The sequence below is a fragment of the Malus sylvestris genome, chromosome 6, assembly GCF_916048215.2.
Source record: "Malus sylvestris chromosome 6, drMalSylv7.2, whole genome shotgun sequence".
In the NCBI taxonomy this organism is placed as follows: domain Eukaryota; kingdom Viridiplantae; phylum Streptophyta; class Magnoliopsida; order Rosales; family Rosaceae; genus Malus; species Malus sylvestris.
This window is the reverse complement of record NC_062265.1, coordinates 21,653,645-21,678,205: the sequence shown is the minus strand read 5'-3', so window position 1 is coordinate 21,678,205 and position 24,561 is coordinate 21,653,645. Positions and strand designations below refer to the sequence as shown.

At 36.6% G+C, this 24,561-nt stretch overlaps 1 protein-coding gene across 2 annotated transcripts; it reads right to left on the bottom strand.

The window, feature by feature from the left end:
* Positions 1-14,547: 14,547 nt before the first annotated feature.
* LOC126626512 (respiratory burst oxidase homolog protein A-like) lies at positions 14,548-23,875 on the bottom strand. 2 transcript variants are annotated; one of them, XM_050295864.1, is made up of 14 exons: positions 22,859-23,875; positions 22,501-22,660; positions 22,223-22,271; positions 21,231-21,344; positions 19,309-19,731; positions 17,602-17,988; positions 17,403-17,498; positions 17,154-17,269; positions 16,858-17,025; positions 16,622-16,781; positions 16,279-16,476; positions 16,051-16,179; positions 15,592-15,670; positions 14,548-15,502 (listed from the first exon to the last, which is right to left on the bottom strand). In XM_050295864.1, the coding sequence occupies exons 1-14, from the start codon at positions 23,553-23,555 to the stop codon at positions 15,393-15,395; spliced, it is 2,886 nt and encodes a 961-aa protein (XP_050151821.1). In that variant the 5' UTR covers positions 23,556-23,875; the 3' UTR covers positions 14,548-15,392. The 2 variants fall into 2 exon arrangements, with proteins under 2 accessions (XP_050151821.1, XP_050151823.1); XM_050295866.1 differs by lacking the exon at positions 17,403-17,498.
* Between the last annotated feature and the right edge of the window lie 686 nt (positions 23,876-24,561).

The window sequence follows — 24,561 nt, the reverse complement described above, 5'->3', positions numbered from 1 at the left end:
GTTAGATATATGGTTATCTGATGATGTCATGTGTCGATCCTGGACGTATGTCGGGATCGAGGCGTGACAATTTTAGTTAAAAAGCCGATTGGAAATAAACATTGCTGACATATGAGAGTTCTGTTGTAATTAATGTCCTGAAATGTATGCAACTTGCTCCCCAAGATAATTGTAGGTAACTTGCTCCCTACTTTTGTCCCATTAAAAAACCGATGGATGTATCAATCGGTCTTCCTTTAAAATGAGAATATATGTATTTTCTTTAGGGAAATTTGGAAAAATAATCAAAATTTAGGCTAGGAATTGTTATTAACACTATAAAAATCTCATTTGGTACTCCAAACTTTCTATAATTAGAAAGAAAAATACACTTGTGAGGAGTGTAGAATGAGATTTTTGGAGTGCTAATAACAATTCTCTTTAGACTCTATAGAGAATTATGACTATCCTTTTAAGTTTATGATATGAAAGTACTAATGTACTCTTAAATTAAGTTTTCCTATAACAACCAAAAAAGTAAAATAGTACCAAAACACTCAATGGTTGATACTTTTCACTTTTAGGATTGAAAATACGTGTAAGAACGCAAGATCCAACTGTCCATAACATATATATGTGCTTTAGATTCTCAAAGTATCTCGGCAACCAAACAGAGTATAACAAGGACCCAAAAGTGATATTAGTTGATATCTCTTCTCTCAATTTTCGTTACGTGGACTTTTTATATGATAGTTTTCATGTTTTTACTTGTTTGTTCACATGTATGCCCCTAATGCACTGCGTGGACGGATGATAAGCCTTTCTCAAGCCCCTGCAATTGCAACAACTCTACTTTTTCTGGTGCAAATGAGAAGAGAAAAAAGCACACATGCATAAAGATATGAATGCAATAAAGAGAGAGAGAGAGAGAGAGTTACACATACAGTGGTGGGTTGGGAGCTAGCTTCGGCAGAGATGGTGGTGGCTGCGGCGTTGATAATGTCAATGCTGCCATTCATGATTGCTTGTGTGATCCCACAAAGCTCGTTGCCTTGCTTTTGGAGCTAAATTCCTCTTCCTATTTTTTTTCTCAAATAAACAACTCTGGATCCAGTGCAACATTCCAGGCGCAAGCACATGAAAACTAATTTCCACTTCATTCGAGAAAGAGTACAGAAAGGTGATCTTCATGTTCAGTATGTTCCAATTAAGGACCAAGTGGCAGATGTGCTAACTAAATGTTTACATGATCCTGGTTTTCTTAGACATTGTGGTAACCTTAAACTGGGAAATCCCAGTTACGATTGGGGGAGGAATATTGGATATAGATGAATTGTATATTTGTGCCACATCATCAGTAGCTTAAGAGATAAGCTAATTAGTTTTGAATATGATTGTATAAAAAGGAATTTCCCTCTCTTGTATTGTAGGCTGATTGTAAGAAATTCAGTTACACATTTACAAGTTTTCTTCTCTCCTAAGCTTCTTCTTTCTCAGCTCATCTTCATTTTTCTCTTCTTCTAAGTTTCTGCAAATATGAATCTTTATGTTAATACCTTGTTCCTGATAGAAGGCCTGTGCCACAAGCCTTGCATTATATTACGTACCATCAGCCAAGATTTCAAGAGCATATATCTTTTCTTACCTGAAACTATTAATCATTCGATCAGGCACTCACCATCTATTTTCATTGTTCAACTTTTTTACAACACAAAAAATTATTATTCAACTCTTTGGCAACATAACAAACCAAAAGCTCTGCCCTCCCTTCTATCTATCCAAGGATGAAAGGGCAGAGGCTTTTGGCGTTCCTTCCAATCAAGAATTTGGACCTCACAATCACGAGCCAATATGCTTTTCTCTCATACCCTTCTTCGCTCATTTACTATAGCTAAAATATTTGGTTTGCGAGTTTTTTTAATTTACTCCGACATCTTATATTAGCCCAAAAGAGTATGTGAAACTATTGTAACCCTTAAATTCCTCAAATGATAATATACATAGTCTCTACTCGCTGACATATACGATTGTTAGTTTGTGGAATTCTACAAGCAGCAGTGGTTTTGATTCTAGACTACGAGTGGTCAAATAATACGATTGAACTAAAAGTATGATTTCTGAGAAAAGTAGTAATTGTATCATGACAATATTCCCACGACTAAATGTATGTAAGAAACACATTTGTGTTCGAGAATCATATTTAAATGTGGGATCAGTTAGAATGTAAATCCCCTTAATATGGTAAGTTAAAAATGAGTTTCGTGCAGTAAAGCCTAGTGTTTTTTTCTCTCTTAAGCATACAATTCATTTGTTTGATGCAATCATAGAAAAATCAACTTGTTGGAAAAATTAGTGTCTAATTGCTATATTAAATCACATAAAAAATTAAGAATTAATTCATGCAATTATATTTCAAAATTAATGCATGCACATGAGTAACCACTGTTAAATGAACATGACATAATGGATTAGAAAAACCTGAAAATTCGAGGCAGGTGTTAGACACTTTGTCCTTAAGACAAGTTATGCCCCACAACGGTGCTCGTGGTTGATCATCGCTTGTCTCCCAAGATACAATAACCTCGCCATTATAATAGTAGCACTCCAAATCACAAGCCTCCATGAACCACGATTGTGTTGACTCTCTCATATGGACTCAATGAGATTCTCTAATATTTAGTACACTATATGTATGATTATGTAAAACAATGAAAAGTTATTTTATATTTATAGGGTGCTTCCCTATTTATTGGATTTGAGATAACTTTTTAGAAAACATGTCACTATTCATGAATAGTCAAAAGTTGCAACTCTTTATTTGAATAGATACATTTATCTACCAAAAGGCTCCGCTTCTAATTTCCATTCAATTAATAAATTTAATATATAATAATATTATTATTAAATTTTCTAAAAATCCCCCACATGAATGGAAATTGACTCAACATTATGCAAATGACAATGTAGACACTAAAGAGAGAACTCAGTAGGAAAAGTACCGCATTGGGATAGGTAGCTTTTGGTTTTGAACCTTCCATAGTGAATTACTATCAGATTTACTTGGCTAGTGAACGCGATGTCTTGAACTACTCAGCTGTTTGTGTAAACCAAGACAATTCACACAATCCTCTTCCAGACACCCCTTGGTTGCTTGGTTGTGTTCATTTTGGCCTTGAACAATTCTCGGTTTCTGTTTGGACCCAAAATTACACTATCGGCCAGAGTAATCGAGGTCGTTGAATGAGCAGAATTTTATACCGTTGAATGACAAAGTGGTTTAAATGATTTTCAATTATTACTGAGAAATAATGTTTTGCTTTTAATCATGATATTATCTCTTAGTGATATATTAAATTATTTAAACCTAATATTTGTCTAAATCCCAATTGATTTGAATGAATGAAATATTAGGATATGCACGACATCAGATAATGAAGCATGCGGGATGGGATGATTGTCATACAACTACAAATGGATTAATGCATGCATGAATATATTATGAAGAAGCCTAGATAGGCCTGGCTTTTGGTGGTGATGTGATAAGTCTAAGATTTGATGGTCTTGGCTAGGCTCTTTTTCCATGGTGATGGAAGTTATCAAATGAGTTTAAAGGCTTCTGATGGAGTTTTTAATGAGATAAGAAGCTTAGGTGGGCTAGGTTTCTGATGTGATGTTATAAAGCCTATATAGGCTTTATTTTGTTTGAAAGTCACAAAATATGAAGCATATGCCTTGGCATTTACGAATCAATTTCAGTTCCGCGAGTTAGAGTTGCAGTTGGACTCTACAAGGTTATCAGGTTGTGTCAAGCAAAAGACAAGCCACTATAAATATAGAGTTGCATGCAACATTGAAGGACCTCTCCAACTCAACACATAAACTGCCTTGCGCAAACTCTCGCTCTACGCGAAACCTCTCAACAACCTTGAGATTTTTATTTTCTCTTTTGCCAACACATCTTAAGTTTGGATAAACAACATTATGAAGGCAACCGGCGAACACCTTCAGTTTGGATAAACAACATTGTTGCCGTAGAATCAGCTGATAGCAGAGCACCTTTAGTTTGGATAAATAGTACAACGTTAAGGCTGACAAGTTACCTATCCAAGTCTCGGCCAAGAAGGATTTTCAAGTTCTTGTTGGCAGAGGTCATCTCATCAGCCTTCTCGATCAGGTGAGGTGTTACAGATTATTAGGCTCGGCACATTGAAAGACGAGTTGTTTATGATTGGATATTCATAAGTAAGTTTTAGAGTTCGGCATATTTTAGAGTTTGGCATTCTGACGGCCGAACGACATTTACTATCAAGACATACATTTTTTTAAGTACTTGTGTCCGTATAATTTGGTGCCAGTTCGGCGTGCTTATACTCTCATGAATTTAATCACCGTGACCGAACCCGGTGCCGACGATCCGTGAACTTCGCAAGACTAGCATCCTTGTCTTTAGGCTCTAGAACCTGAAGGCCGAGACGTGTTCCTTCTTGGGCAGCAGTCACAAGATCAAGAAATCAGCAGCGCGCTCAACGCAACATCAACAAATTTTACTCCCTGACCGAGCTCAGTCGTTGAGTTGGCATGCCCCGCACATAATCGAAGGACGTAGTTAGCTTATTAATTACTCATCCTGCGGGCCACATAGGCTTGGTAGTTTTTGGGGTCAACAGTTTCTCATGAATGCTTTTAGATAATTAAACCCTTCAGAAAATTCTCACAGGAACGACCCCATTCCTTATTGTGAAGATAGGTGACTTCCCATTAGGAGTATCCTGCAATACGCCACTTAGACTTCTAAGTCTTCCAAGCTATAGGAATCATTAAAAAAGCAAAGTTTATCCTAAACTCACTGCAGATAGCACTGCTTCATCATAGGACATGGGTAGGAGATTATCTCCATAGTGCTTCCATTGAATCATCCACAATTTGGTTGTGAAATCCCGTTCCTAGATTTCACTGTTATAATCTACGTATTGGTATTATTGAGATTTCATATTATTTTTTAAAATTTATATTGATTTATTTGAATTTAGATTTTAATTAAACTAGTTACGAAGAGTGAAGTTTGGAAATTGGTTATTTAAAATCTGTAAACCTTTCGAGGTCACAAATTATATTTTCAAATAGAACTCGATCTCACGAACGTGTATGCGCAAACCGTTCGTGAAACAAAGCTATAACGAAGGAATTATTAATGTTTAAAGTTAAGGATATTTTGGTTATTTTCTTCAACTTGGAAGGCTCCAGATTTCTGGAGCAAAGATCTGTGAAGCCACGTGTGGGGCTAGGATGGAAAGATAGGAAAGAAAGAAGAAAAGATGAAAGGTGGAGAAAGATCGGGGAAAAAAAGGAAAAGAAGGGGAAAAGTGGAGAAGGGGGAAGAAAAAAAAGGGAACCTCTTCTTATTCTTCCTCCTTCACTCACGAGATCCCTTCCAAACTATTTTCATTATAATTTCCTCATACGATAATGAAATCACATGAGGTCAGAAGCTATAGTTTCATAGCGAAGCTGTCTTCTATCTTACCCTACCCACCCTTTGAAAACCATTGTATAAAGAAAATGAGGTCCAAACATATTAACGTGTTCCGGCAACTTTTCTTTGATTTCGAGCAATCCCGCTGGAATCTGGCCTCGACCCAAGTGAAATTAACGATTCTTCACTTGTGGGCTCCCTCTAGTGTAAGTATTTTCCAAAGGTTTTAACTTTTAGTTTTGGGGTCAATTCATGGTTTCGAATTTTAATTCGATATTTTGTTTGCATATTTGAGATGATGCTTGTTGTATAGTTTAGGAGTTGAATCGGAATCGGGTAGTCATGATTGGTTGCATATATAGGGAAGAACATTGAAATCCTAACCTCAATTTGGTTCTCTTTAGAAATTTAAGGGTTGGGTTTGTTTTATAAGTATTAATGTTATTCCATAATCAAGGCTAGATACATTTGAATATTTTGTGTTCCATATTTGTCCTACCCATGAAGAACATTGCTGAATTTGTATGTGTTGTAGCCTAGATTTGTGTAGATAATTTAGTTCTAAAACTAGTGAGTGGTTCTATATTTTTCCATGGCATTGTCAGATGCTGATGCTAAATACTTGATTGGACAATGCTATTACTAGAGAAGTATATCACTCTTGGTTTTGGTCATTGATTGATTGATTGGTGGTTCATTATTTCATTCTTTCAGCGGATGAAGAGCCTAAGACTGCTAAGAATTTATATTTTATTTTTATTTTCAGGCACTTGAAAAAACAGTTTGGTTTTCCATGTTAATTATTAAGAATCATCGATATGGTTTGGCTGGTGTACTAGTTACGAATAATTATTCGAATGTATTAGTTTAGGGATTGCATGTTATTCTATGGTCTGAGAACTACTTCCTTGATATCAAACATTATACCCATTCTCTAATTGAGTATAACTAGTTCTGAGTTCAAGACCAATTTAACATGGCAGGTCAGGTCCTTGTGGTTTGTTTGGCATGCTTATTTGATTATTTAGTGCAAATAAATGTTATCAAATTTAGTGAACTTATAAATGTACTGGATTCTATGTGAGGTGGTCGTTTTCAAACAATTATATGCTAAATACATAACTACTTATATAGAGAAAATGGATGCAGCTAGTTTTATCTGCCTATGTATCAAATCATACGTATCTTCCTCACTCAATTTCATTATATACTCCAATTGGGCTAGTTCTAACGAACCATTCTATTTGCTATAACTAGTCCAGCTAGTTATCATTAGATTATAGTTATATTGTTGCTTTTATATGTACTATTGGCTTTGTATTTTGGTACACAATTCGAAAGGGATATGCTTATAGTAGTTGATTACAATTATATTTGAAGTGTATTGGTTAGCAATGTCTGGTATAGATATCAATAGTGGACTGACCCAATTTGGTAAGATTACTATTCGATTAAGTACTACACCTTGTTTGCTTAAATGGTAGAATGATGTGCCATTAAACATAAATATCTATGCGCATGCCTATACTGAAACAAAAATCAAGTTGATTCACTATATATATATATATATATATATACACACACACTCACACACACATTTCTCATATGCCTAGACAAGCTGTACAAAGAAAGCATACCATTTTTAATAGTTATTCCGATTAAATGTATGTAGGAATGTCTTGCAGTAGTAATAGGAGTTTATTGAACTGATGAACTACGAATGGCTTGATCCCTATTTAAGTTATGTAAGCAGTCTAAAAAGGAGGTTAAATGCAGTCATAAAGTATACAAAAAATTACTATGCGATTCGATTCTCGAGTTGTGATTTGCCATATTCAGGAGGCGGGGATATGTTTTAGATAAGGGTATTTGGCGACGTCACGTGTCGATCCTGGATGTATGTCGGGATTGGGGCGTGACATTGGTTGTCCCTTTGAACCTAGATCTTGGGATCTCCAATTAGCTAGGTTGGGTTTCCATTATGACGATTCTTAAGATGTAAGCTTTTAACCCTTCCCCTCGATGATACAACTTACTCTCTAGTCAAACCTTTAACAATTGCATCCACTAGGTTGATGACTATCTCTTATGGTGCGCAATTCCATTTATGAAATTATATTTCATTTGAGAATAATTGTTTTCCAACGTAATTCCTTCAAACATGCGTTTGGACTTGATAAGTAATTTGCTAACACTTGAGTAAACTCGCCCACAGTTAAGGTATTTGTAAGAAAGTCTCCAACCTTGCCATACCTTAAACAATTACTCAATAAAAGAGATGACCTTTTGATTGTCTCATTGAATTAGCAAAAAATTATATGTCCATTCTTAAGTAAATCTCATATCTCAAAAATAGATAAGTTACCCCCATAATTCTTCGATAATTGTGGTTAATTTTTAACGTCATCGTTAAATCGATCACGTTTTTTACTTTAAGAAGTAGGAAACAACTAAGATAGACCTTTTATATCTATCTTCTTAGGCCTTCATGCCTCACTAGCCATTATAGGAAAAACACTTCTTAGCTTTCATCCTTTCCTTTTTATGACTAACATGCATGACCTTTCATATGCTTACTTAATAACCATCGATCATCATGTCTAATGCATATTTTTTTCAAATATCCCACGTTTTAGTGTCTAGTATTTTCCTTTCCAATGACCAAATGTTTTGACTTAAAACGTCACTTTTATTGTCACAACAGAATATCAAATTGATTTCTTTATGAATAATCATGCGTTGGGGAAAACTCACTTCGCAGTGACATATCATATATCACAATGACCTTTGGATAGTCATGTCTATTCATTTGTTTAAAACAAAAAAGGTTGTGTTCTTAAATCACAATGCTTTGTAAAGCAATGAGAACCTGAACTGTAGAAATTATAATGTTACATAATACATACCAAGGATCTCAATCGTGCCTTTTGATCCCTTACCTTCGGTCGGTCGAAACGAAACCAATCAAAAGTACAATTATACATGGATCGTATTTAGCATACCCGAAGGATCACATCCGCATTGCCACACTATCTTTATACCGGTTCATGAGGAAATGACAACATTCAGTGATCGAACAACAGACATGAATAAAAGGCCTTGACTGTAAATGCAGTTATACCAACAGTAGCACGTAACGTTTAACATAACATTCAGTGCCAATGATAAGTATCTTATGCGAAATGCAAGGTAAATATACCCAGTCTAAAAAATGCATCCTTTTAGAAGACAGATTTTTCCTACTTACCAATCTTAAAACCGTTACACACTTCAGACTACGAGAACAAAAGTTGTGAAACAAAACCTTTATCCTTCTGCATGCATATTTCAGAGAAATTAAATTAGTCAACAAATACATGAATTTAATTAGTGTAATGTCAGGAAATAAAATGCATATATGCAGGTATATATATTAGTATAACTTTTCTATGCCATCATTACTCGCACAACAGGAGAAAATCACCATCGATTTCAAAGCAGTGCATGAGCAATGTTGTCAAGAAAATTAAAAACCACGAGCCAAATTATAATAGCAATAAACCAATAAACTTGTAAGGATATTTGGTTCAATTAACTATAAAAAGGTTACGAGTTGGCATCTTTTGAATCAAATTAACTCGCAATACATTTGGAAACAGTTAACCTATGTACTGCCAAAACTAGAATATCGATCTTAAACATACATGATAGAATATCGATCTTAAACAAACATAGCAACCAAATCGTAAACTTGTCTTAAGATTGTTGGAAAAATTAGGGTCTAATTGCTATATTAAATCACATAGAAAATTAAGAAATAATTCATGCAATTATATATCAAAATTAATGCATGCACATGAGTAATCAATGTTAAATGAACATGATATAATGGATTAGAAAAACCTGAAAATTCGGTCGAGGCAAGTGTCAGACACTTTGTCCTTAAGACAAGTTTACACCCCACTACGATATTCATGGTTGATCGGCACTTGTCTCCCAAGATACAACGACCACGTCCTTATAATAGTAGCACTCCCAATCACAAGCCTCCATAAACCACGATTGTGTTGAGTACTCTCTCATATGAACTCAATGAGATTCTCTAATATTTAGTGTACTATATGTATAATTATGTAAAACAATGAAAGGTTATTCTATATTTATAGGGGGCTTCCTTATTTATAAGATTTGAGATAACTCTTTAAAAAACATGTGACTATTCATGAAGATTCAAAAGTTGCAACTCTTCATTTGAATAGACACATCTTTTTACCCAAAGGCTTCACTTCTAATTTTGATTCAATTAATAAATTTAATATAAAATAATATTATTATTAATTTTTTCAAAAACAATTATCAATATCCATAATCATGCGACTTTCAGCTATCAGCTACCAGCTGTATCAAGCCTCCCCTCCCCGAATTCAATCCCGGAGTAGAAAGTCCAAAAGCCCATTTAAAACCGAGGTTGAGCTAGAACAAAGCCTGTAAATCCGAAGCCCATCAAAGACTGTTTTTTGTTTTTTGCTTTCCTGTTTGTTGGGGTTGGTGTAGGGTAAGTTGTAGCGAGATGATTTTCACACACTTTTTTAAGTTTTTATACACTCTTTTTTGTTTTTTCTTATCGGATTGAATAAATCAAATGAAAGCATCAGTCAGAATTAAACATGGGTGTGTGAGAGGCTCAAAAGAGTGTGTTTATCATACGCCCAGTTTTATTGTATCTCATGTCATTGCAAAATTTTGCTATTAAACTCATATCTACATATTAAGGTGTATATTTATATTGAAATGATTCCCATATCTTGATAATTATATAAGTTTAGATTTGGAATCCTTAATTCTGAATTAAACCTGCCACTCAAAAATTAATATGGGAATATGTTGACACTAAAAACTACCAAGCCTACATGGCGCGCAGGCCGAGTAATCTATAAGCTAACTACGTCCTTCGGTGAATGCGGGGCGTGCCAACTCGTCGGCCGAGCTCAGCCGAGGAGTAAAATTTGTTGATGTTGCGTTGGGTGCGCTGCTGACTTCTTGATCTTGCGATTGTGGCCGAGAAAGGAACACGTCTCGGCCTTCGGGTTCTAGAGCCTGAAGACAAGGCTGCTAACTTAGCAAAGTTCAATATCCAATTCGGCTTCCAATGTGCCGAATGTAGTAACTCCTAACACCTCACTTCGCCGAGAAGGCTGATGAGATGACCTCGACCAATAAAGATTCAGAAATCCTTCTCGACCAAGACTTGGATAGGTAATCAACCGTCCTCGCCGTAGTGCTGTTGATGCTAACGGAAGATGCTGCGAGATCGGCTGATTCTACGGTGACAGAGCTATCTATGCCGACTTAAGATATCACCGGTTGCTTTCACAGTGCTGTTGATGCCAACGGAAGATGTGTCAGCGAAAAGAGAAAATAAAAAATCTCAGTTGTTGAGAGAGTTTGTGCAAGGCAATTGTGTGTTGAATTGGAGGTCCCCCAAATGTTGCACGATGTCTTGTATTTATAGGGTTGAAGTATTTGGCTTGCACGGTCAAATAATGTTGAAGAGTTTAATTGCAACACTAATTCCTGAAGTTGATTCGCATCAGAAACAATCAATTGCAAAACACCTTCCTCTTACACTTCTTGCTTTGCTTTGGTGATGTGGCTTTTCCACATGCTTTCCTCCATCTACACACAACCAAAGCAAAACCTCTTCCTCTGACATTTCATTATTGCATGGCACCATTTCAAATAATCTCCCACGTGGAGACCATTAACAAGGCTCCATTTTCCATGCCGTCTTATCCATGCACCATTTGCAAATCAATTGCAAATCCTTATCCGCCATTATCACAAATTGTTTGCCGCGTGAGTCGTACCAAACATCCCAAACCCGCTGGAAGTGTAATTCTGTCTCCTTGATCGAATAAACAACCAGCTTAACAACTCCACGAAGGTCTAGAACTCTACTCATTTAATGGCCTCGATTGTTCGGGGCGATTGTGTAATTTTGGGCCTAAACACTGCCCCCCAGTTTCCTTGAACTTCGGCTTGTAAACCGAATGGTTAAGGAAATTAATTGTTCGTAGCCAACAACATTTCGTCGTATTGCCGAAAAAGAAACTTTGTTTCTCGGCAATAACATGTCTAATCTACCAACGTTGTGGTCTTCATCAACTGCCACAATTTTATACAAGGCTCGGCAACTTTGCCAGAAAAACCTGAAAGACTCAAAACTTGCAAATGGGGCCAAGAAAAACTAAACCGAGAAGAACCATTCTTTACGTTGAGTGCATCCTGAAGCAAGGTAATATATATATATATATAACCTCACGTCCGACTGGTATATATATAACTTGACGAGTTGGCCGAGCTTGGTAGAACGAGACTTTGTTCCTCGGCCAAGTTGGCCGAGCTTGGTAGAGTGAGACTTTGTTCCTCGGTCGAGTAAATAATAATACCCTTCTTCAAGGCAATGGCGTCCTTATGTCAGCTAACTTTATATATATATATATATACACACACACACACACACACACGGCAAGCCGAATGACCTTTTTTTTTTTTTTTTTTTTCGGTCAATTCGGGCAAAAGCTGCTTATATATATATATATATATATATATATATGTATGTATGTATATATATATATATATGTATATATGTTTCGGCCAAGGCTTTGTTTTGTAATGGGGCCGAGGTCGAGGCCAAAGCCGAAATTTTTTTTTTCTTTGTTTCTTTTTTTCTTCTCGGCCAACTAATATATATAAGCTTGGATTGCTTCCTCGACCAACTAATATATATATATATTTGAATTGCTGCACTGTGTTGCCCTCCTTATTTTCTTATGCATCGGCTTAATTAGCCAGATAATTAAGAAAATAATTGTTTTTTATTTTTTCTAAATAAAAGTGGCCGAACCATAGTCAGGAGGAGGCCAACAATGCTTTATTCCAAGCTGAGATCTTGCAATAACAACATTTTGATTTTTCCCTCAGGCATAATTACGTTGTTAATCTCAACTTCTAACTCAAATAACTTGGCTGAATGGAATTTCTCTATATCGGCCTTATCACCAATAATCATATCAATTGGCGTGGTTTCTTGGGCGAGGCCAATGTCTCGGCCTTGTTCGTCATTGGAACACTTTTCTAACGAATCATTTTCTAAGTTGATTTGTGACTCAGAAACTTGAACTTTTTCTTCTAGGCCTACCACACTTTCAGACTTGACCGAAACAACAGGTGGCCTAAGTATTTCTTCGGCCGCCTTGACAATTTTTTTAGGCCGAATATTGGTTGTGCCCGGAGTGGAAATTTGCCCCCCGGCCTCTTGCCTTTCAGAAATTCTTCCCAATCTCTCGAATAGTTGTTTTTGCTTCTTTAATAGGCGATGACACTCATCCCATGAAGCCTGATCGAGATAGATCATGTGAACTTCGTAGTTTTAGCACTGGGTCCCACTGGTCGTGCCAAAATATTGACACTAAAAACTACCAAGCCTACATGGCGCGCATGCCGAGTAATCTATAAGCTAACTACGTCATTCAGTGAATGCGGGACCGTGCCAACTCGTCGGCGGAGGAGTAAAATTTGTTGATGTTGCGTTGGGTGCGCTGCTGACTTCTTGATCTTGCTGTTGTGGCCGAGGAAGGAACACATCTCAGCCTTCGGGTTCTAGAGCCTGAAGACAAGGCTGCTAACTTAGCGAAGTTCAATATCCAATTCAGCTTCCAATGTGCCGAATGTAGTAACTCGTAACACCTCACTTCGCCAAGAAGGCTGATGAGATGACCTCGACCAATAAGGATTCAGAAATCCTTCTCGACCGAGACTTGGATAGGTAATCAACCGTCCTCGTCGCAGTGCTATTGATGCCGACGGAAGATGCTGCGAGATCGGCTGATTCTACGGTGACAGAGCTATCTGTGCCGACTTAAGATATCACCGGTTGCTTTCACAGTGCTGTTGATGCCAACGGAAGGTGTGTCAGCGAAAAGAGAAAATAAAAAATCTCAGTTGTTGAGAGAGTTTGTGCAAGGCAATTGTGTGTTGAATTGGAGGTCCCCCAAATGTTGCACGATGTCTTGTATTTATAGGGTTGAAGTATTTGGCTTGCACGGTCAAATAATGTTGAAGAGTTTAATTGCAACACTAATTCCTGAAGTTGATTCGCATCAGAAACAATCAATTGCAAAACACCTTCCTCTTACACTTCTTGCTTTGCTTTGGTGATGTGGCTTTTCCACATGCTTTCCTCCATCTACACACAACCAAAGCAAAACCCCTTCCTCTGACATTTCATTATTGCATGGCACCATTTCAAATAATCTCCCACGTGGAGACCATTAACAAGGCTCCATTTTCCATGCCGTCTTATCCATGCACCATTTGCAAATCAATTGCAAATCCTTATCCGCCATTATCACAAATTGTTTGCCGCGTGAGTCGTACCAAACATCCCAAACCCGCTGGAAGTGTAATTCTGTCTCCTTGATCGAATAAACAACCAGCTTAACAACTCCACGAAGGTCTAGAACTCTACTCATTTAACGGCCTCGATTGTTTGAGCCGATTGTGTAATTTTGGGCCTAAACAGAATATTATATGGATCATAGTGTCTTAAAATGAGATTCCACCTTTTACATTATAAATTTATTGTGTTGTCCTAAAGTTAATACTATAGCATCCAAAAAAAGAATAAAGACTTCAACAGTTTAGCAAATAATCATATAAAAGTTTTATTTTTATTTATTTTTTATTTTTATTTTTTTTTTATTTTTTTAAGAACCGATATTTATCTATACTAGTGGGAGAGAGTGGGCTTAGCCTCATAATAAGCTAGCAATAATGTGGTTCAACTGGCCTTTAGCGAGAATCGAACCTAAGACCTCTCACTTACAAGTGAAGAGGAATACCACTAAACCATAGTACTAAGTGGCATATAAAAGTTAATTATAATGACCAAAATAAATGAGATTAATAGGAAAAGGTGATACTATTTACACAGTTATTTTTACCTCTCACACACCCGTGTTGATCTTTAATTCATTAATCCTGTGTCCTGAAAATTGAGAGGTGTGTGAAATATAAAATGGGGTGTCTGGATAGCACCACCCAATAAAGAATAATGGCCACTAATTCAGTACTTCACGCTGGATTCCAAAATCTTCCAAAGACAATTCCACTTATGTTTCAATGAAAAAAATAAAACATGAAGTATGATCCCAATTTACTGGAAAAATTCTATTACTGCAAAGTAACTTAAAAAGTAACAGCACTGCATCTGCATGTGGTCCTTCAGCCTGCATGGCAACTACATCAACCACATTCTAGAAGGACATTCCTGTGCCCACTTCACAAAAGGAGGAGATCAATCACCCCAACAGACAAAGGCATCTCACACCCACCACCTCCATAGTCCACAAAAAGAACCTTCTTCTAGTAATTTCTCCTTTTTCCAAACTGTCTTCTTCTACCCACCTATGAATGTCTTCTTCCATTAACCCCTCATCCAAGTCATCAAATCATTAGCAATTTGGTCAACTTTTCCATGAAGCTGTATCGCACTCAAGCTCTACTAGCTCCCCAACAATGACGTTTTAGGTCAACTTCTACATCTCACCACCAATATCTTGCCGTGTGTACAATGCAGGCACAAAGCAGCATCCAAATTTTTCATAGTTCCCTCACTAACCAGAATATTTCTTCTGGTTATGCTTCTTTTCTTTAATTTATATGGCTAAATACTAAATTGAGATTATTTTGTATAAATATGTATATATATGCACTTCAATTGTCTTTCTTTTCTTTTTTCTACCAAGACTGTACAAAATTCAGTTTCTTATTTTTATTGATCTAAGATTATTGCAAAATTTCTTACTCTGAAAGTGAACGAAGGTGTTAGGAAGGGATATGGATTTTAAAGGAGAAGCTAAAGGTCATGGTATATATATAAGTATTTCCCAAGAGTGTTCTAAAAGTGTTCCTTGTGGAATTCGAACTTGGTTGAACCTTTTTGATTGAACTCATAGCAAAGCTGGCTGAGTTCTTTGGCCAAAACTGGTGCTCCACAATAGAATACCCCTGCTCAAATATTTCAACACGGTTAATTAGTAACAGTATTTGGAGAAAGCAAGCGAATTCTGCTTATAGGTTTAAGAATATTGACTTACCTATCCTTGCATTACAGTGTTTGGAGGAAGTTTTTGAGAAAACTTTCTTCCAATTAGGCCTTGCAAAATGGGTCCGCACCTAAGTATAAGAATGAAGAGTAGTAAGTAAAGTTATTTTCACGATCAACGAGTCCGACCGGAGGAAGTGCTCGCCACCTCGACGCTATACCCAAAAAGGAGTAATGATAAAGTACCACGGATATAACTGGTATCTTATTTATGAAGGAAGAGAGAAGCACAATGGACCATTTGTCCACTCAGTTTCGGTGGCTCAACATCCCGAGTGAATCATATGTAAAGAAAAAATTCCCAAGTTTATGTATTGGAAGAAAAAGAAAATGACAAATTAAGGCATTGGTTGCAGATTCATTGCCACAAAAATTCTGTGGTGTAAAAACCAATGCTTGAAAGGTTAACATTCATGAGATGCTATAGAATGAAAGAGATCAAATATCTTACCCTTGTGCCAGACACAATATCCACCCCATTCTTAGCATGGTTGAGAGCTTGAACCATGGTGATAAGTGTTGATCGAGCATCGCCTTCCTCGTACACACTAGTCAAGTAGTTGTGCATCTCAATGACACCCTAAAAGTAAATAAAAAAGTCATGACAAAGTTATAAGTAACTTAATTATGGTCATCTATCTATATACGCAATCAATTCCACGGGAACATGTCTAATTACCCTTTGATCAAACTCCGCAACTTCATTCATCACTCCCTTGAACCAATCAAATGACCCTTGCTCCCTCGTTACCCAATAAAAGTAGGCATTGGTGGTCTTCAGAGGCTTTTTTCGTTTCGGATAAACCTTGTTGTGATTGGGAGAACCTATACTTCCAGAACTTAGGTCTGATGTTCGACTGAAATCTGAAACGGAATCCTGAAAAGAAGAAAGTAGATTTGTGAGTCCTCATTGATGCAAAGGACTTGGTGACCAAGAAACACATATTTAGATGATAACATTGGGATAGTGAAGTAGCAGTCACAATAAGCAGAATGGCTGCACAAGTTATACATATACTTACTGCCTGCTCTTCCATCTTGACAATATTGTTGAGCAAATCTTTCAAAATACTGATGAATGGCGTTGCACCGATTCCAAGACCAACAAGCAGAAGGACATCATATTTCCGGTAGTCTTGTGCTGGGGCACCGTAAGGCCCATCTATTAAAAGCTTGGGCAAACTGGTGTCCAGAAAACTTGTGTTTAAATATCTTACTAAAATTGAGATCAAAATACTAATAATTTCATGATATACACCTTGTCTTGGTTGTCTCATCAGCCCTTAGAAGGCCACTCTTCCCAGCTAAGGGAGGCTCGCAAGCTTCTGAGAAGACTCTCTTAAGCTCTTGTGTCCAGTCACCAAGCTGACGAATGTGAACACTAAGATAGTCATCACCTGGAGCAGATGTAATCGAAAATGGATGCCTGACATAAATATTTTAACAAATTAGCACTCGGGATGAGCAAATCAGAAACAACATCCATACAATAATTAGAGGCAGGGGACTAAAATTGAGTGTTTTTCGGAAATTGGTATCACCATGGTGACTTACCACTCAAACGGAGAAACTGCTGGGCACTGTACAAACATGTACTGACCACTCTTGTACTTAAACTGTTGTGGCTTAGACATTTGCAATGTGAGAACGTTTCCAGGATAAATAGCAACCTGCAGGTTCAGAATTAATATCTAATCAAATAACTCATAATTGCAACTTACTAGCAAGCAGCCTTATATATATATATATATTATAGTTTCCTAACAATAGAAGTTGTATTAATGCGCTAGTGTACATGTTCACCTTCAGAAGACGGACAATATATGAGCCGGACCGAAAGATTCTCAAGATCCTTTCTCCAGCATATAGTAAAACAGGAACACAAAGATACATCCAAGTCTGAAGGCATGAATATAACACTCTTTATTGAGAAACTTAAACAATGTTAACAACCCAAATTAAAGATATATTTCTAATCAATACAAGGATATCAAATAATTACCGTCTTTAGGTACCATGTGTGCTCGAGATAGAGGAAAACGCCATGGATAATGAGCAAGATGTAGACAATAACAAATAAGTGATGTGAATACCAGAAGGCATTGAAGCCGGTGAGCCTATTGAAGGGCTTGGGAAGCTTAATGAGGCTCCGCCTGAACCACCGTGTAGCGAGTGTGAAAGCAATAATCATGCATATCACCATTATAATTCCAGTCACCCCCTCTGCCCCTTTAACCAAATCTAGGTAGGTGGGTTTATGCTTTCCAAAGTCATGATGCAAATATTTCTCGTAGTCTGATTCGGGAACCTTTATAAGCCTCGGAAAATCACAAGCAAGATGGTTCCCAGCATGGAGAATGACACCAACTACGATGGCTGCAGCAATTGTCTGCAAAGGTTCTCAAAGGAAAGCACATTTTAGCGGATGGCACATAGTATTATCCGTTTCAGAAGGTGAGAATTGAGTTTAATCAACCGGGGATTCAGTTAACAAGATTAATTAATAAATAAATTCGGGACCTCTACAAATCAAGTAATTTGGCACTCTAGCATTGAACAATCTCACTTGGATGTGTCATGTGATGCTACTTCAAGAATCTTTGCCAAGCCTTTGTACATAAAAAAAAGTTTCTAAGTCACAATGAGGCACATTGCATTTACGATTATATTGTAGAGAAATCAAAGTGCACAGAGGAAATCATCTATAATTACGTCAACCAGATGTAGTCAAGTGAGTTCCCCTCACCTAAACCCTAAAAATAGAACCCAGGAGGATCCTTTCTGGAGCCTCTTTGTGAGGATTATGAATATCCTTAAATCGTATCCATTTATCGTATATCGTGTGGTCAGTTTTCATCGAATACTATTCATATTTAATTTAAAATAAAAATATTTAAAATGATTATGACTGCATGATATACGATAAACGGACACAATTTGAGGATCCGGAGAAGATCCTCATTCACATAGAACTATGTTAACCTACAAACAAATTTAAATTAATATTTCTACTATATTAGTTTTGGCACCTCAACAGCAATTAGGATCTACCAGTGCTCATAGGACGGTGATACCTCTTTATATTTCTTTTTCGGTGACATGTGATTTGATACCTATTCCCTTTATTTTTATTGAAGAAAGATATCTACGAATCAAGTATAAATACAGTAGTAATACTTTAACCTTATTTTTCAAAAAAAAGAAAAGAAAAAAGTTGAACCTTATATATCCTAAACATGTGGGTTGCCTGGTTACTTTTCCCAAATTAAGTCAATGCGTTTCTGGTTCCCACCCACTAAATGGTTTTCTCCTTTCCTTTGCCCTAACAAAAGAAAGGTATAGAATGCTATTTATTTTGTCAACTTCTGCTGCCTATAGTCTCTAGATGAAACTAGTGCTTTCCAAGGGCTAAAGTATACCCTTGCGTTGGCACTAAATATTATAAAGTTTGCCCTAGATGCAGGGCGAAGATATACATAGACCGGCGGCTGTCCATGTGAGATCATGTCATCACTGGCTTACAAAATTCCAAACTTTCGTATAACTATACTAAAGAAATGGTTAATAAATGTGTTATTGGCCCCAAAATTCTAAATTTCCGTATAATTATACTAAAAAAATTTGCTAATATTTTCTAAATGTGTCCGAAGATAAGTGGGACCAAGTTAGCTAATATTTTCGTATAATGAGTGTGTTATGCACGTGTTACCTTGTGGAAGTTGATGTTGTCGTCAAAAGGCACAAAGAAGCCAAGCCTGGTGGACCTGAGCCAAGTGATGGTGTTTCTACAAACAGGCAACAGAACAAGAGCCATGTTGAATTTCAAGGTCTCGGCAGCACCTTTGGCCGTGAGAAGGCAATAACCCATTATCTGAAAAGAACTTTTCCTCTTGTACTGGATGAATTTCCATGTGAAGAGCGCAATCATAATGCTAACCCACAATGTCAAAACCCAGATTCTCTTCCAGTTTTCCTGAAAGTAATAGAGTAATTTGGTGCTCATTCTGCGTATTGGACTCCTACTTCTCAGCCCTTGGAGGTTCTGGCTCAGTGCTTGGCTCGTGTAACTGAGTGCTTGGCTGTAGTTTAAGTACGTGTCTTTTTGTAGTAGAAGCGTCTCCAATTGCCATAACTGCATCAACATTTTATCGCCGTCCTCATCATCCGCATTATTAACAACAAAATCTTCACATTTTTTTTTTAAGACAAAAAAAAAAGGTTTGAATCCAAAACGCAGTTCAAGAGTAAAATCATATTCAACTACACTAGTAACACCCACTTTGGACAAACTTGTCAGAGAATGAAGATGACTACCATGCAATGCAGGAAAGATTTCAAGAAATCTGCATGATGTCAACTCATAACTCTGCACGCGTGCCTACGTGTTTGGGTGAGAATTAAGCGTAGAAGTAGAAGGTCCACGTGGGAGGATGAGGTGAGAATCCTGAGAATTCTTTAATTTTGTCAATTTATTGTATATTGTATGGTCAAAAATCATTTTAAAAATTTTATTTAAAATAAAATACAAATAATACATGACGAAAACTGATCGCACAATTCACGATAAACGGATACGATTAAAGGATCATATGGATCCTAATCCGTACAGTATCCTCACACAACTATATGTGTACGTCAGAATAGCACTCGCCAAAGTGTAGTAGGTGAAGATGTTTTTCCGTGTGTATGATTAAATTACGATAGTACCCTCACAAGATATGATGTGTAATAGTTAGTCACATCTCTTCCAATCGTTCGAACATCTCCACTAAGTTTAGTTTAATTAATATTTCTCTGCACTTAAGATGTAAATAAAAATAAAACACTATTTTCATATATAGATAGAAGAAAATTGTTTGAAACAGTCATGAAAGGCTTTTGAGAATGGAAAAGATGCAAGGATGATGACCTATATAACTACCAGCTTAAGAAAAAATTTCACTAGCTTTTCCTTTGGAATAATTCATCCACTATTCTTCGACCTTATTGATGCAATTTTTTTTCATAGAAAAAAAGATCATGTCTCAAAACACTTAGTAGCAGGTACATAATTAAATTCAGGCAAGATAAGTAAGGAATGAGAAAAAAAGGAAATCTGATAATTAAGTCAACAGTAACGAAAAAAATGGTTCAACCATCCCAAATGTTTGTCAATAAGTTTGTCAATAAAACAAGGAAATCTGATAATTAACTGGAATTCTGGTTGGTGAAATTTAAGCATGCATCTTACTTTTAACTGTGTCAATGCCTTATTTGACATGTAAACCCAACTAATTACTTGGAAAACTAATTTGCAAATTAAATTATAAAAGTCCATGCCTCAAGAATGTGTAGTTGGATTGCCCAAGACTATTTAAACAAAATTTCCTACCAGTTCTAGTTTTCTTTATCATTAATAAATCATTTTTCATTAAAAGTAAAAAGTCTACTACAAACAATGACGGACTCCAAGATTTGGATATTTAATCATCCATATGCTTATCTTATGGCCAGTGAGAAATATATAAAAGGGTTGTGTATATATAAATACATATATACATATATAAAAGGGTTGTGTATATATATATAAATACATACATAGAAATATATAAAAGGGTTGTGTAACTAAAAGTTGTGGCAATTGGGACCTACCTCGATGTAGCCAAGTCTTTCAGGATCCAACTCTTCCATGATCAGAGCTGCATATTCCTCTGCTTGTTCCTTCAATCTTGATAGCTTGTTTGCAGAAGCACTCAACATGATGATCTAAACCATTCGAAATAAAATAAATAAAATAATAATTCTTTTTTACAAGAAATTAAATAAGAATTTAATTATAATTTTTTCCAGCAAACACTGAGTTTATAGTTCACATTAGCTAAAACTATCCGAACAAAAAAGGAAATTTATAGTTCACATTAGCTAAAACTATCCAAACAAAAAAGGAAATTTCCAAACAACGACCGAAATACTTACTACCATATATTGACTACAAAGCCCTCACCAACCCCACTGAAAACAATTAGAGGACCATAGGAAAATTAATGAAAAGTCTAAAAAAAATTAGTTTTAATAAAAAATGACAAATAAAGGTGTAGTGAATAGTACTAAAGAAATGTAAAATTATGATTTTCTGTTAAAAATGAACAGTACAGGGAGTGTTACGTTAAAACTCCGTTAGACCATTCCCAAAAATTTGGTAAAATCTGAGAATTTGAGGTGTCATATGTCAACTACAAATGAATAAAGATGCTTACGAACCAAGAAAAAAGAGACGTTTCAATTAACTCAATTATTAAGTTTTTTATTTTTATTTTATAATTTAAGTGTGGTAGTTAGTTTTGGAAATTTTCATTGATTTATGGTCACCCAATCCTGCCTACCATGAATTATAATAAAACAAATGACACCATGTTGACCATGAAAATATGAAACCCCCCAAGAAGCTCATGCATTACTTGTACGATTAGATTAGGGAGATCAAATTTCATGGACGATTGAGTTTGGTCGGCGCAGAGTTAGGCAAGTTCATGAACATCATTTATATTATTAATTTAACGTGGTTGCGTAAGCATGTTCAAAGTTGATTAGAAAAAATATAATAAAATAAAAATAAAATCCTTTGATCAATATAATTAAAATACCTCTTTAACTTCTTCTTCTGTAATTCGACCATCATCGTTCTTGTCCACCCTGTTGGAATATATAAATTATGAATTAAAATATTTCCATTTAAGTTTAAATACTTCAGAAAAAGTGCAATACGACATGACGATTTGGCATTATTTGTCCAAGTGTTTGCTTTACATGAATATACAATTAAGGTTGAGCAAACAATTAATGAGCAATGATTGTAATTAGATAAAAAAAATTTCTTTTTTTTGTCAAAAGGTAATTAGATAATTTATGAATTACTGCGTACATGTCGAAAAAGATCTGGAGTCTCGAATCGAAACTTTGATCGGAAATTTGGGACCAAAACTCATAGAGCTCGTCCTTGCTGATTTTCTCAACCTTCATTCGTCGTCTACGACCCAACGCATCAAACAACTCCAACGCAAATTCCTTGGAATCTCTCATTCCTTCAAAAACAAAATCAAACAAAACAACAAACACACAAAAATCAATAGTGTATGAAAATAAACATAATACTATTGACTGCAGCAAACTGCGCGAGCATTTTTTATCGTTTATCATTTGAAACCCGAAATATCATTTTACAAAAATCTTTCTTGCATACATAATGTGAAGATAAATTGTAGTTTTAGTAACAGTAGTACCGATGCATTGACCGAAATGGGCGCGATGGAGGTGACCGTCCTTGGCGAGCTTGTTGAAATTGGCCTCTACTTCGTTCCAAGCATCGACGCCATTGGTCTTCGAACTCTTGCAGTTACTGATGAACCTTAACCCCCGAAGCGCTTTCTGAGCGCCGGAGCGAGTGCGATCAAGCTGCGCTCGCTGCCGCCTGAGAGCACGAGCGGCCAGCGCCGAGTCAAACGCACCGCCTCCGCCACCACCGACCGATGCATTTTGAGAAGTCGAAGCGGAGAGAACTCTCGAGCCGTGGCTTTGGTTCCACGAAAACCTCCTCAGCTCGGCTTTGAGCTCTTGAGAAAATTGCTTCGCTTTCGCTACGGCCTCGGCTTTGAGCTCCTGAGAAAACTGCCGTATCCGATTGTTGGACGAGCTTCGCCGTATCGTGGATGGCGACTGAGAAGCCGAAGCCAACGCCGACGTCGGAGTTTCATTTCCAGCAGTGGCGAGTTCGTCGATGTGAATGACGGTGGCAGGCTCGACGCTGCGGAGGACAATCGTGTTGTCATCTTGTAAGTCGAGAGTTACCTCGACGAACTCCTGATCCCCAGAGTTGGAGTCATCGGTCATTGCCGGAGATGATGATCCGGTGCTGACCGTCGATCTCATGGGGACGGAGTCCGAGGCCCATCGGCGCTCGTGCCTCGGAACAGCCCTCATTGATGAATAAAACAGAATGATAATTAACAAACAGAAACAGTTGTATATAATTTAAAAATGAGTGGGGGGAGGTTGTGGTGTTTATAAGAGTTGTAAAAATGCAGAGGTGAGGAGAGTGTTGAGTGAGTTTTGTTTTCTTCTATTTTTTTGTGAAAAGAGGGTGAATTGGTCGTGGAACGCGGTTTGTTCGGAATCTCAGGGAAAAGACATGTACGCGGAGCGCAGCATTAGACAGAGAAAAGAGAGAAGCAGACAAAGCTTTGTAGCAGAGAAGGAAGAAAGTTAAAAGTACTCAATTATCTCCGGGGGCCATACAATAACACCACCACAAGTATATTATACATGTACATATTTATGTGTTATATATGTACGTTTGTTTATTTATTTTATGTAAATTGATATTTGTTATGTTATGAACTTCTATTCGGATGTGGTTACGGTTCGTTTGAATGTGTTACACGCAAGGTTTCAAAAGGTGCTAGGCATTAGTCAGGCGGCGGACAAGCATCTAGCGGCTAAACGTTTAGACGGAGCCTAGGCAGGGCCTAGGTGGGGGTCTAGGTAGTTTTATTTTTACCATATAAATAATGGGAACTTTAATGAAAAGCTATTGATACTGTTCATTTTAACGAAAAATCATATTTTTACATTAAAAAGTCAATCATGGTACTATTCACTTTACCCTTTATTTTGTCCTTATCATTAAAACTCAAGGTTTTCAAGCTATTTTCATTAGTTTTCCTTATAAATAATTGTCCACTTGTACTTAAAAAAATACAACATTGTATTGGAACACTTAAATTACAAAATAGAATGACATGTTGTGTAACAACCCGAAATTTCTAATTCGGAAGCTAATTACTAAGATAGGCCCAAAATTATTTTCTTAGCCAAAATTTCACTAAAAGAAAAATCTTAGGTATTTCATTATGGTTGCATCTAAACTTCTCGTTAGACTGCCTACATACGCCACTAAGAGATCAAGTCATTCGTAATTCACATTTCA

Bases quoted from the DNA above. Each gene is read 5' to 3' on its own strand.
- LOC126626512 (XM_050295864.1), bottom strand. From the start codon at position 23,555: ATGAGGGCTGTTCCGAGGCACGAGCGCCGATGGGCCTCGGACTCCGTC. The intron at 22,661-22,858 runs GTACTACTGTTA...TTGTTTTTGAAG, and splicing joins CCATTTCGGTCAATGCATCG to GAATGAGAGATTCCAAGGAA. The intron at 15,671-16,050 runs GTAAGATATTTG...TCTTATACTTAG, and splicing joins ATATTGTGTCTGGCACAAGG to GTGCGGACCCATTTTGCAAG.